General features: G+C 41.6%; 1 protein-coding gene across 1 annotated transcript; it reads right to left on the reverse strand.

Annotated features, from left to right (window-relative positions):
• Positions 827–3,272, reverse strand: LOC8082051 (tropinone reductase homolog At2g29360). The gene is made up of 4 exons (XM_002451162.2): positions 2,835–3,272; positions 2,496–2,721; positions 1,365–1,471; positions 827–1,179 (listed from the first exon to the last, which is right to left on the reverse strand). The coding sequence occupies exons 1-4, from the start codon at positions 3,126–3,128 to the stop codon at positions 1,012–1,014; spliced, it is 795 nt and encodes a 264-aa protein (XP_002451207.1). The 5' UTR covers positions 3,129–3,272; the 3' UTR covers positions 827–1,011.

Raw genomic sequence — 14,164 nt, forward strand, 5'->3', positions numbered from 1 at the left:
TAGGCTGATGAAGGGCCTCGACATGCCAACTCGGGCCGAGTTTGATTTGGGCTGCGATGCTGGTGCAACAAAGAGGAGTTGCCGCAACTAGGCAAAAGATCTTACCGTGATAACTAAAAAAAATAATAATTTTAGCTAGACCATCTAAAAGAATAGATTTTTCTCCAAGGTAAAAGAGAGAAATCTTTAGAAAATTCAGAAAATATCCGAATAAGACTGTGGATACAGATTCATAGATAATATACTCAAATGAGTGATTTGTAGAAAGAAAAGATTTTCAGAAGCTCTCCGTAAAAACTTGAGTGGAGAAACAAAGAATTTGATTATAAAAAAAATAAAGAAGTGCCAGATAAGGTAGATTGATCTATGACATCAACCAAAATTCCATCAAATTAATTTAGAAAAGTTTGAAGATTCATATTCTTTATACAACTAGTTGACACTATAAAATTAAACTTAGAAAATTTTATCCAAATATCAAATTATTTATTTTCATTAATGTTTTCTACGCACAACCCAAAATAAAAAAATTTGGGGTGTGACAGTAGCAAACATTCCGGTGCATTGCTAGAAAACCCTCATGTACACCCAATGTACGCCAGCCTCTGCTTCGGATCGACACTAGTTGATCAGCACTAGTTGATTAATGAGATTGTGATTTAGGGGGCTTCAAGGGTTTCAGAAGCCTCCATTTGTTAGAAGAATGAAGCTGAAAAACAGCTCCATGAAGCTGCCTAGATCGAATCCCTACCAACCACTTTCTCAGAGATTTTATTCTCTTTTTACTTGTTGGTTCTCTCGTTGGTGATTGCTTGGTCCACTGAGGTGGAACGTCCAACCACTCGGCCGGTAACAATGCAATTTTATTTCTTCAAAACATTCTTTACATGCATGGGAATACTTTTATCACACACATACATATATATATATATATATATATATGTAAAATCCCCATCGTAGTTTTTGGTGGGCCAGGGTTACGTTTAGCTTTTATATAGAGATGCTAGCTGATCAAGCGCTTATGGTTCGGCCACCGTCAACGTAGATGACCTGGCCGGTGACGTAGGAGGCCGCCGGCATACACAGGAACGACACCATGGACGCCACCTCCGCCGGCTCCCCGACGCGACGCAGTGGAATCCGCTGAGATTCGTGCTTGATGGCCTCCGAGTTTGCTACCTGCATGCCAAATTCAGAGACGTACAGATATTACTACGGCAGTAAACAACTTTGGGATTCATGACTCATGGTAAATAAAGTAGTAATAATAATAAAAAAGAAGAACAATGAAATGAATGGTAAAAAAAAATTGTAGAAAGGACGGCGTGAATAGTCCATGCTGTCCATCTCTCGTACGTACGTACGTTTTTAACCATGTCAGTAATGACCATCCCTGGTGCGACGCAGTTCACACGAATCTTGTCCGGGGCCCACTCAGCAGCGAGGCTCCTTGTGAGCTGGTTCATCCCTCCTGTGCGCCAAGCAATAATAAAAATCAACAGCACACAACAAAAACTATAGTACGTACTATATATTATTCATGTCCCCAACTTCTCCGATTTGGCAAACCAAAATGAAAAACAATAAGTCTAGAAGTAAGTAAACTTTTTTGAAGAATCTCAATCACAAATACTTGGTATCTTTTTTTTAGAATAAAACTTGCTATCTTTTACATGCACGTGGTTAGTTTCGTTTAATAAATCTGGTCTATTCCATTTCATCACTGAATAATATTTGGAGAAAGGACATCAAAATCATACTTATGCACACTAACTATTTATCTTGTAAGAAAGTTCTTTTGTATTACTGTAATTTTTCTATTTCATTATATATAGGGTCGTTTGGACTCATTCATTTTTGGAGAAAAAGTGGTATGTACTTAATGGACTAAGCTATTTGGCTTGGAATTTGATATTAGACAACTTTTCAATGTTCATATATAAACTTATCTCAAATTCTAAGGTGTGATCTAAATTGATTTTATAGATTATCATGCTATGTTTCTACTCTGCATCTTATAGCATACTCTCTTCCGCTCGCTCCCATACAGCAAAAATAGAACACATAAGTATATTATCTCCCTCATATGGTTAGTTGTAGAATACGAAAAATATATTCAACGTATAACCAAATTAGCTAAACTAATTATGTCTAAATTCTGATTATTAGAATGGATTTCAATTCGAAAGATACAAATTGAGCCTTGATATTTCAGTAAAATCTTCATTATTATAGGAGATATGATATCCTTTAGTGTTGATATGAATAGAGATCTTGGTAGAAAATGCACTCCAATAGCTTATTTAATTCGATGTCGAAATAACATCATAGTCTATCCTTATTTTTCTTAGCTAGCCAAAAATAAAGAGCACCAATAAAAATGTTTTGGAGTGTGTCAAAAGACATAGAGACCAAATTTTATTTTTAAAAATAACCCTCCAAGTAAGGATTTATAGAGTGTGTGTGTGTGTGTGTGTGTTCTTTGAAATGGGTACCTTTAGCAATGCTGTAAAGCACGACCCCTGGAACACCGAGGCAGCCTGCCGTGGAGGAGATGTGCACGACGCTTCCGCCGCCGGCGACGGAGGCGTTGCGGAGAAGCGGGTGTGCGAGCTGGCTGAGGTGGAAGCACGACTCCAAGTTGGTCGCCATGATCCCTGCGTAGTCCTCGCCGGAGCACTCCACCGCCGGCTTCAAGATCACCTGCGCCGCGTTGTTCACCTGCCGATCGATCGATGCCACATATATCATCTTCCCATGTCGTCACAACAGCTCAATCAAGATATAATAGGCATGTGGGTCATTGGCAATAATTCATTGGCATCTGCACTTACAAGGATGTCGAGCTTGCCGGCGAAGACGTCCTTGACGGTGTCCATGAGCGCCTCCCTGTCGGCGCGCACGGCGACGTCGCAGGCGGACACGGTGACCTGGAGTCCCTTCTCCTCCGCCCACCGCCGGCGGCACTCCTCCAGCTCTGCGGCGTTGCGGGAGCAGGTGTGCACCCGCGCGCCGAACGCCGCCAGCTCCTCCACGATGGCGTGCCCGATCCCTTTGCTCCCGCCGGTGACCAGCGCCGTCGCGCCGGCCAGGCTCCATCTCTCGCGGCGGCCGGCAGATGCTGCCATCCCGGCCGTCGATCGATCGTCTCTATGCAGTGAACAGCACCTTCCCTGCTTGTGTGGTTCAGTCCTTCACGTCCACATACTCGCACGACGACGTAGATCGCTCACGCCACACTTCCCTGCACGCAGCACAGGAGCCACTCGATCGTCTTCCAGAGCCTATGGACTTTTATGGACTTGTAGGGTACGTGGTTTTTTTTCTCTGAAGCCACGAACACAAAATAATTAATCGCATGCAGGTACGTACTTGTTTTTTTAAAAGCACGTACGGGCATAAATAATACTAGTACATACCAAACAAAATGAACGTACTTATAGTGAAAATGAAAGCAAGCATGACAAGCACCACAGTAAACACACAACAAGCCATACCACTAATCTTCGATAGAGAAAGACCATCAAACACGCGGCATAGAACAAGCAAAGATAATGGGGTACGGTGGGAGTGGGATATTTCAAATTTTACCCGTTTTTGAAAATATTTTCAAAACTAGCCCGTTTGGCCTCGCCACCATGCTTGACGGAGCAAATGCACTGTACCCTGCCATGCATGGCGGCGGGGTGCACCTACTGACGACGTGGCATGGTTCACGGGACGCCTGCTAACGTGGCTGACATGTGGCGGGGTAGTACGTGGCAAAGAGTACCCCGCCACGCATCATGGCAGGGTTCTCCCGGCGCCTGACAAAACGGCCAATCCCCCTGCTTTTTCTGCTGTTTCCCCGCCGCGCCGCGCCGTGCCCCCGCCCGCCGCCGTTCGTGGTGGGGGTGGCCGCGGGCTGGTACCGGGGGGCGCTGCCCCTCCCTTGGCGGCCTTGGAGGGCGCCCTGCCCTCTGCCCCCTCCCTCCGGCGGCCTACGGTGAAGGTATATTTTTTTACTTAAACTGATATTATTAGTTAACAATTATTTATCTATTATTGTTAGTTATTTTTGTTAGTTAAACTTTTTTTAGTTAGTTAGTTAATATTATTAGAGTTAATAATTTAGTTAGTAATTTAGTTATGTAGTAATTAGTTAGTAAGTTAGTTGGTTATGTCGGAATTAGTTAATAATTTAGTTGGTTATTACTATACTTAGTTAGTTAGTTATTTAGTATTTATTACTACCATATTGGTTAGTTGATGATCGGATGTCAAATCGTTTTGTAGATGGATTACGGTGTAAGAGTTTTTTACGGAGAAAGTGTTAGGAGAGAGGATTGTCAGTTTGAGGATATGTACGAGGAATTGGAATGGTTTGATGCCCCCCCTAGTTTCAACGCTCTATGTGACCGTTTGAGTTTGAAGTTTGGTGATGCTTTCACACTAAAGGGTGGTAGGTTTGATGTTGGAAAGAATAGGGCACACTATGTGATGATGTACTTGTGCAACCAAGCTGAGTGGTCCCGATATAATAGGGTCATCCAAGGTTTGAATGTCGGCATGGCTGAGTTGGTGTTGGAGAATATTAAGAATGAGGAGCCGTCCTTCGACGGTGGTACTCAAGGAGATTGTGGTGTGCAGGTCCAACAAACTATGGAGAGTATGGACTTGGATAAGGATGAAAACGGTCGGAAACGGTCGAAAACGGAATTACAATGTAGAAAACGAATGCGGTCGGTACGGAATATTTCTATATTTTAGCAATTAAAGAGTATTAAAAATAAACAAAAATGGTTGTGAAACCAACTGAAACTGACAAAGTTTTATGTTTAACAAAATTCAAAAATGGTTTTATAATATAGAAAACGATATCATAATGTAGAAAACGAAAGCGGTCGGTACGGAATATTTCCGTTCCGTTTTTATCCTTAGACTTGGATGGTAATTGGACGTAGGAGCGGGTTCATTCTTCTCTAGTTGGTCATATAAGCAATGATTTTGATGTAGACGAGTTTCAACAGGAGCAGGAGGAGGCTGCAGAGGACGAAATAATTGGTGATGATGTTAGCACTGATTCTGATGAATTAGAAAATGAGGAAGGAGGTCCACCTGCCATGTGTACATCAGTTCGTGGCATGCCCTCAGGAGTGCCGCTTGAGGTACTTCATGCCATGCAGACTCAGGTCACTTTAGCCATAGGGTATCCAGGTGATGGAGAGGAATATGAAGGATGGGGCCGGGTTAGGGAGGCAGAACCTTACATTGCACCACCCTCTTATACATCGGCAGAGCTTACACAGCTGAGGGAGGCTGGCTTGCCCTTTACCGGTGTGCCAAATTATATGGATGTCAGCATATGTCGCATATGGCGGTTTGTGACACGGGTTTACAGATATGTAAGGAATCATTGTACAACCATAAAAATTTAATACTCAGGAAGGGAATGCTTTTCAATACGATGTCTAAGATGAAGTTGTTCCTTCAGGACTATGTTGTGTATCATCATAGGCCCTACATGGTTTGGCATTCCGACAAGGAGGTAAAATTCCACATAGTATGCAAGGCAAGATTCTCGTGCTCGTAGAAGTTGAATGCACGGAAAAGGTGGAGTGATGGGAAGTGGAAGGTAACTTCAGTGGAGCAGCCCCACAGATGCTAGACTAATGAGGGCAAACAGTACCATCCCCAGTTGACGGCTCGATACCTTGCTCGTCGTATATTGGGTCTTGCAGATAAGGACAACGACGTATCGATGTCTTTCTTGTAGGAGACCATAGTCACTTTTGTTGGGTATGAGGTCACTTATGGAAAGGCTTGGCAGGCAAAGCAAATTGCCATAACAATTCGTTGGGGTAGCTGGGAGCAAGCCTATAATAGGGTTCCACACATTTTGTGTGCAATGCAACACTTCAACCCTGACATGAGATCGTTCATATACACATAAGGGTTGTATCTTCAGAACCCGTTGAGGCATATTTTATACCGTGTGTTCTGGTATTTTGATCAGTGCAAGCATGCATTTCAGTATTGCCGGCCAGTTGTTCTTGTTGATGGCACGTTCCTCACTGGCAAGTACAGGGGCACATTGATGATGGCTGCTGCTGTAGAGCCAGAGAACCAGATTGTGCCACTGGCTTTTGCTTTGGCGGAGGGGGAGAACAATGATTCATGGTCATGGTTCATGCGTCTGCTCCGTGTTTATGTGCTTGGGCCTTCTCGCACCATTTGTTTGATTTTGGACCGTCACATTGGAATTCTTAATGCTGTCGGTGAACACATTGATGAGCACCCACCCCTAGTGCACCGTTGGTGCATACGACATTTTGCCGCAAATTTCTAGCGTCGTGCTCGTCCTGAGGTAGCCCAAATCCTCGGCAAGACGAATGAGCTCGCCTATCATCCTGGTGTCGTCGTCTTCCTCTGGCTCAGCATCCTCTTCGACCACAATCGGACGGCTAGCGGTGCCACCAACTCCAGCATCCCGCTCTAGTATCCTCTTTTCCATGTACTTAGCATGACCCACATCTGCTTGCCAGTTGCTGGCGCATCCAATCTTTGTAAGTATAAAATTCAAACAATGCAAGCATTTTCTTCTTATGGTCCTTCACGAAATCAGTGACATAGTTTGCAGGATAACCTCTCATCTTGCGAACTGCTACTCTTGCCTTATACTCATCCTTGAACTTAAATACATCATCAGATGATTCCCATTTGCATTTCTGAGTGCTCTGTTACGGAAAATATATGAATACAAAGTTAGCGTACAAAAACAAATATATGAATACATTAGTACTAAATGTCTACAATCCTATCAAACCTCATCATAATCGATCATGTGGCCACAGAAGTGGCCAATCCCAAGACCTGAAGGGACTAGGCCGTAGCTAGCTTCGACACCACATTTGCACATCACAGGAGGCGCACAGGAGGCGAAGTAGACCTCCTCTTTTTCTTCCACTCTGCCACCACCTCCTCCTTCTCAGGCTCTGGCCAATGGCTCTTTGGACCATAGACCCACTCCGTGAAACAGCACTTTGGAAAATCATGATCCTACAAAAACAACACATTAGAACACACATATACGAACTGACATTTGAAGGTTAACTCAAGGACAAATGAACTCTTGTTCATTCCGTGGATTTATCACGACTTGTTCTTCGCAATGGCACTTTGGAGGATCCTCGAGCCGTCGTGCAGAGGCGACGGCCTTCTCTTCCTCCGTCATAGGAGGAGGGTTAAGGGGGGCGGAACCAAGCTAGTAAACACCTCACGCTTGCAATGATCAATGTCGGGGTAGAAAAACAGAATTCTTGGGTCAAACTTGTCCAGCCCGTCGATCCATTGGAAGAAAAAGCACCAGAAGTAGGGCTACTGTTGGGTATTCTTAACATCATTACCAAAAGTAGACTAAGTTCTCTAAATCTAGTAACGGTGCCAAAAATGCCAAACCTATCCCTCACACCACTTAAGCCAAGTTGTCATCCCCAGCATGATATAAGAGACGCGGTATTGAAATATGCAATTGCTCTTCTAAATAATGAATGGGATCTGCAAGCGCACAGATTAATACCGATGCAGCATTTTAACCGGGAAGTATTCCAGGTATCGTTATTTATATTTTTACCACTGGGAAGGGATTAGCAATCATCAACACTGATTACAGAATAGAATATGAGATTGAGCATCTATCATTGCATGTATAATTGAGAACATTATATCTAACTCTTCATACAGGGATAAGTGTCATATAAAAGATATATGAAATAATAATAGTGACAAGGATAACTAATCTGATCTAGCCACATAATAAATATGATAAGCACCTCAATTAGATACTCTAGAAAGTCATTAGCATGGTATTAGAACGAACTACAAGAATATTCCCTAAGTTATTCTCAACTATATAGTCTAGCATTATCATAGTTAGTGCAAGCATACTTAGCAATCATTGTGAGACAAGACTACGCCCATGCATAGTGATATTAGCAAGGAATATGAGAAACATAGCAATCACTCCCCTGTAATAATGTTGCTCTGCCAGCCCAATACACGAGAGGGGGACTATATAAGAATCAATGAAGCTGTCACTATCACGAACCACCCCACGATATGACATATTCGGTACAATCGCAGATAAATACGGTATAAGCACCACGCCTACACAATATCTATCATTTACCCATGGATCCGATGGATAAACGCTATACGATCCTAAGCATGTATATAGATCCAATCTAACTAAGCCAAGTACATAACTATGATAAACTAAGAACAATATAATCTTGAATATAAGCAAGTAGAGCAAAGTCATAAGCAATATATTGAAGTAGAACAAAGTCATATTCATAATATTGAAAGATAATTAGAAAGCAATTAGAAGCACAATTAGAGAATTACCAAGAATCCTCCTAACAGATCCGGAAACCAATCGAAGATTGACTCCTTCTAGTTCTAATCCTATGTAGCTATGCTAATATAGATTTCTAATTGATGTGGCGGCTCTAATCTTGATCAGAGGCTTCTTCTCCCTTGAAGAACAATGAATTAGGGTTGAGAGGCTCTCTCCTCCAGGGGCCAGGGGGTCTGGTTTTATAGTCCCTTCAAGTGAATATGGGCCATTGGATCAAACCGACATAGATTGTATGGTTTAGATTGATCCTTTAGGTCGGTGGAGATCTCCCACGAAGCAGAGTCCTGATTGGACTCCCAGAGGGGGCGGGCGCCCAGGGCAGGAGGGCGGGCGCCCTGCCTCTGGCCCCGTTTTGCCTCCGCTTCGGTCTCGTGGCTTCTGGAGTCTTCTAGATGTAAGATAATTGCGCGGCACGTTAATATCTCTATGTAATCCCGACGTGTGGGCCTTTCTTCCGTATTTCCTGATAACCCCCTGCAGAAATAGACAAACACCAAAACTCGTGGAATTCTGTCAGATAAAACCCTAAGTCTAGATGTTGATTTCATTTGGATCCTTTTCTTTATTTATTTGATAATTAAATTTGATACTTAAGGACCGTCAACAAACTCCCCCAAGCTTACCTCTTGCTCGTCCCTGAGCAAGGATAGACTCAGCTATGGATCATAAGTTGTTGCAATATTTTTAAAATTTGACGGTACACATGTTTTTTTTAAAATAAAATCTCATCTCTGAGTTAGAGTAAACTGTCAAGACTTAAAACTTACTTACTTTACCTTCCACCATGGGACTTGTAACCGTCACTTCTGTCTTGAGTAGTTAAAAGATAGAACAGTCTAGTCAAGTGCTATGTCTCTTATTCTTGATCAGCTATAGCTCTGGGGTTTTTGCAGATTTTCAAATAAAACTCAGAGATTCCTTGTATGATTCTCTCATATCTCTCTTTTATGGTATTTCTGGATCCTTACCAAGGCAGTAATGGTATATGCCTTCTCTCAAGATATGTAGTATTTGTGGTATAAAGCATAGTGACATTGCCTTCTCTCTCACCCTACTCTAATAAGGCTTTAATATCTGGAGCTCATAGGTGGGAGATAAAGTATACATACTTACAAGACATTTATTGTATAGTCAAACCATGGATCCAAAGAAACAAATCAATAAGTTTAATCAAGATGTGCATGTGTGGCGAATGATGTATGGTGATGATGGTGATAACAATGGTGGAAGTCTAATTCTACTTTTGCTCTTTTGAGGGGATACATACCTTCCTTGCTTTTTGAAATTTTATGAGGAGAATGAGATGCTCTATTTTTTTCTTTTCTCTCAGGTGGGTATCTTGTACCCCTAATTCTACACACTTGTCCATTTTTACCTCTCGTCTCACTTTTTCTTTTCTTTCGAGGCTCCGAGCACTTGCTCCTTTTTATTTCCTCGTTTTTTTTAAAGCACTCATCTCTTGAGATAATATAGCAAGTAGTAGTAACAAGATAACTTGAGCATTTATTTCACAAGGGAAAACAGAAATATTTTTGGCTATTCTCTCCCGGATTAGGAGTAGAATATTTTTAGGTGGTTCTGGAGATGGAAATGGATGGATATATGTGGATGGTACTTCCGAAGTAGAAGTAGCATATATGAGTGAACGTGTAAGTGAAATCTTGATTTAACCACATGACAAGCTCCTAAGGGTCTACACAGCTTGACCACACTCAATGCTCATAAGCAGTAAATAGTAAATATATGGCTCAAAGTCTAGCAAGCATGTATATATGGCTGTGGTAGGAATTTAAACTCTCATAATACAGGAACTCATCATGCAACATTTTAAAGATTTTCAAAGATAAAGTTCTCCAGAATTCTAGCATTTCTAGGAACAGATAAACAGCAGCTCAACCTTCCCATATCGTATCCGTTAACAACTTAGACTTCAGATCAAGTTTTCATCCCACAAGTTTAGGTCTAGAGCAAGCTTTAAATTATAACAGTTATATCTAAACTTGAGAGAGAACTTAAAATATGCAAATTATGCAGAGCAACTATTCATCATATCCATGCTTAAGTTTTATTTAGATACAGATTAGCATAGCCACTTTATTTATTTATTAAACACACTAAGCAAAATACATATATATAAGCATAAAATATTTATTTAATTTTTCCATAGTTATTTATATTTATATTCTAAAATAATATAAGTATAAAGATAGATAGATAGAAATACTTATCGAGATAAATGGGGGTGCTCTCCCCCAAGCTGAATTTTGACGTAATTTCTCTTGATGTAGCTAGCAGGTGGCAGAGGTTTATTTGAAAGTCAGCAGCATTCTGACAGCGATTAGAATGTCCTCCGTCTGCTAGTCTTTTTATTCTTAAATTCTGTGGAGCTCAAATAGACAACAAAGCTTGTGGAACTAATTAAGTGTTAGCATAAATATCTAGCCTTTATTATGTTGAGACTCCTTAATAATTATTACTCCCTGTTTTTATATTTTTATTTTTATAAAGCAGAAAAGAAATTTTTATTTTATTTTTATGCCACCACAGTGAATGTACTTATGGGTTTCATGCCACTCGCATACTCACATGGCGCTTACTGTTTTTCATATTTTTATTTTCTTTTTAGATAGTACGAACATGATTAACTAAGTAAACTATTTGAAATAATTGAAAGAGAAAGGATAACTACCAAGTTTACCTCTTGACAAGGTGTTCGGTGTTTTTAAGTCCTCCGAACAGGACTCTCCATTTTTTCAATCGTCCTGAGGTTCGTTGGGTGGCGTAGTCGGTACTTCCGGCGGCGCCTCCTCTTCATGTATAGTTATCTTCATTTTCCACACCTGACTTGGTGCTTCAGTCTCCTCTGGATAATTCTGTTTAAACTCTACGTCTTCTGACCTTACAACTTCTCCTTCGTAGTCTGCCCATCCGTCCTTGATGATCTACCTCCTCTAGTTACGGTTGCGACTTTTCCTTACCTGCTTAGATTCTTCAATGATATAGTTAGGGTCAGTAAAATAACGGCGTACCTTCTCTGAGGGGAAGTGCATATGGACTTCTCCGGTTCCAATGTAGATAATTGCTTTAACGATGCTGAGGAACGGTCTTCCAAGGATGATGGGTGGATCATACTCTTCTTCTCCCATGTCAATAACTTGAAAGTCTATGTAGACAAAGTGATCGTCTATTTTGACTGGGACATCAGTTACTATTCCTTTAACTTCTCGAAATGTCTGATCTGCCATCTAGAGCTGAATGTATGTTGGTCTTAGGGGCATGGTTCCGAACAAGAGCCGATAGGTGACTGCGGCCATTATGTTGACGCCCGATCCGGTGTCACAAGTTGCCTTGTAGAAGTTGTATCCATTTATGGAGCAGTAGATGCTTGGCATTCCTGGGTCGTCCTTCTTGGTCAAAAGCGGTGACTTCAGTTGGTGATCTTGGCCTCCATGAACTACAGTGACCATCTTAGCTGACTCGGTCCACACTGGCTTGTTCCTGTTCCTCCTGTTGGTCCTCTTCCTTGATTGACGTCTGGATTGATCTGAAATTTGTGTAGTCTTGTTCTTGAAGAAAAATGTCTCCTTCCTCTCTTTGACGTAGAAACTGATTTTGGCAGCACTAGCGTAGATGATAGCTCCCGTGGTATTCAAGAATGGCCTTCCTAAGATGATAGGTGCTCTCTCATCATTTCCGGTCTCTACTACTACGAAGTCTGCTAGAGCATATAAGGTACCAACTCGGACACAAAGGTTCTTCAATATTCCTTTTGGAATAGTTATCATCTGATCTGCAAACTGCAAACACATGGTTGTTTCTAATAAAGGATATGTAAAGAATTTTTCATAGAGTACCCTGGGTATAATGTTGACACTAGAGCCAAAGTCGCAGAGTGCTTCTAGAATATCCACCATGCCGATGAAGATCGGGATGACGGGGCGTCCTAGATCGCCTCTCTTGACCGGCAGAAGGTCAGTAGAGAATTCAGTGACGGGGTTACTCCAATTATTACCTGCATCAAACATGTCTACAAGATTTGCAGATTCTAATCCTTCCGGTTGTGATGGTATACCGGGGTTAGTAGTAGGAACAGCAGCAGCTATTTGATTTAACTGAGATTCAATCATTTTATTAAAGCTAATTTGATTCTTGATGGCAGTAGAGAAATTATCCATTCTATTATTTATATTTTCTAGCATTTTATCATTAGATGCCAATTTCTTAGATAGGTCATCCATTAGCTTTCCTTGATTAGACACTAACTCTCTCAGAGGTAGAAAATTATTATTATTGTTGTAAGAATTGTTACCTTGATAATTACCTGAGTAGTTAGGCCTTTGTTGATTCCAACCTTGATTTTGTTGAGGACGGTTGTAGTAGTTGTTGTTGTTATTGTTGATGTAGTTCACATCCTCAAGTATCTCAGGGCAGTGGTTGCCTGAGTGTCCAGTATCTCCACACTCCTCACAAGTCATGTGAGAGTCGTAGATGTGCATAACTTCCTTCTTGTCTCCAGCTCTATCGTCGAGCTTCTTCATGAGCAGGTCTAGCTTTGCAGACAGCATGTCTACCTCCTTCAGCTGATGCATACCTCCACCTCTCTTGCGTGTCTGGGTCCTCTCTTCATTCCAGCTTTGATTGGACGCCATCTTCTCCACAAGAGCTGTGGCTTGTGGTATAGTAAGTGATAAGAATGCTCCTCCAGCTGCAGCATCCATGGTCTCTCGGGCACTGTTGCCGAGTCCATGATAAAACGTCTGCATCAATAGCCAACTCTCCATTCCATGATGGGGACATTCTAGGATGTAGTCTTGAAAGCGCTCCCATGCTTCTGGAACAGATTCATCATTTTGTTGCTGAAAACTTGTAATCTTCCCACGGAGAGCATTGGTCTTGCCCATGGGAAAGAATTTTGCCAGGAAGTTTGTTGAGCAGAGTGCCCACGTAGTATTCTTCTCCTTTGTAGCATAGAACCACTGCTTCGCTCTTCCTAACAGTGAGAATGGGAAGAGGCGAAGTAGTATAGCATTTTTGGAAACTCCTGATATGGTGAATGTGTTGCAAATCTCCAGGAAGTGTTGTAAATGAGCACTAGCATCTTCGTGTGCCTTCCCACAGAACTGGTTGGATTGCACCATGTTGATAAGTCCAGGCTTGAGCTCAAAGTTGCCATCGATCTCTGCAGCAGGTCCAGTGCGGATGTTGTCCGTAGTGGGAGCTGAGAACTCGCGGATTGATTTGTTCGCCATGGCCTCGAACTCTGAAGACAAGTTCCGGTGATCTTCTTGATTGGATGAAGCTTCTTGCTGAAGTGTTGATGATCTCTTCTTGAGCTTGGCTCTCGTCTTCTTGAATAATGCTTCGGGATTGTCAACAAAATTTCTTAGAAGATGTCTTCTATTCATACATTCCCCTACATAAGATAAAATAGAAAAATATCAGGGTAAAACTGTATGAGAGAATAGATAAGCTCAATCATATTAGTGATGCGAATGATAACTCAAAATCTTTTATTCTATTCCTGATTAGTAATCAACCTTCCCCGGTAACGGCGCCAAAAATGCTTGTTGGGTATTCTTAACATCATTACCAAAAGTAGACTATGTTCTCTAAATCTAGTAACGGTGCCAAAAATGCCAAACCTATCCCTCACACCACTTAAGCCAAGTTGTCATCCCCAGCATGATATAAGAGACGCGGTATTGAAATATGCAATTGCTCTTCTAAATAATGAATGGGATCTGCAAGCGCACAGATTAATATCGA

Source organism: Sorghum bicolor, chromosome 5 (genome assembly GCF_000003195.3).
Source record: "Sorghum bicolor cultivar BTx623 chromosome 5, Sorghum_bicolor_NCBIv3, whole genome shotgun sequence".
Taxonomy (NCBI): domain Eukaryota; kingdom Viridiplantae; phylum Streptophyta; class Magnoliopsida; order Poales; family Poaceae; genus Sorghum; species Sorghum bicolor.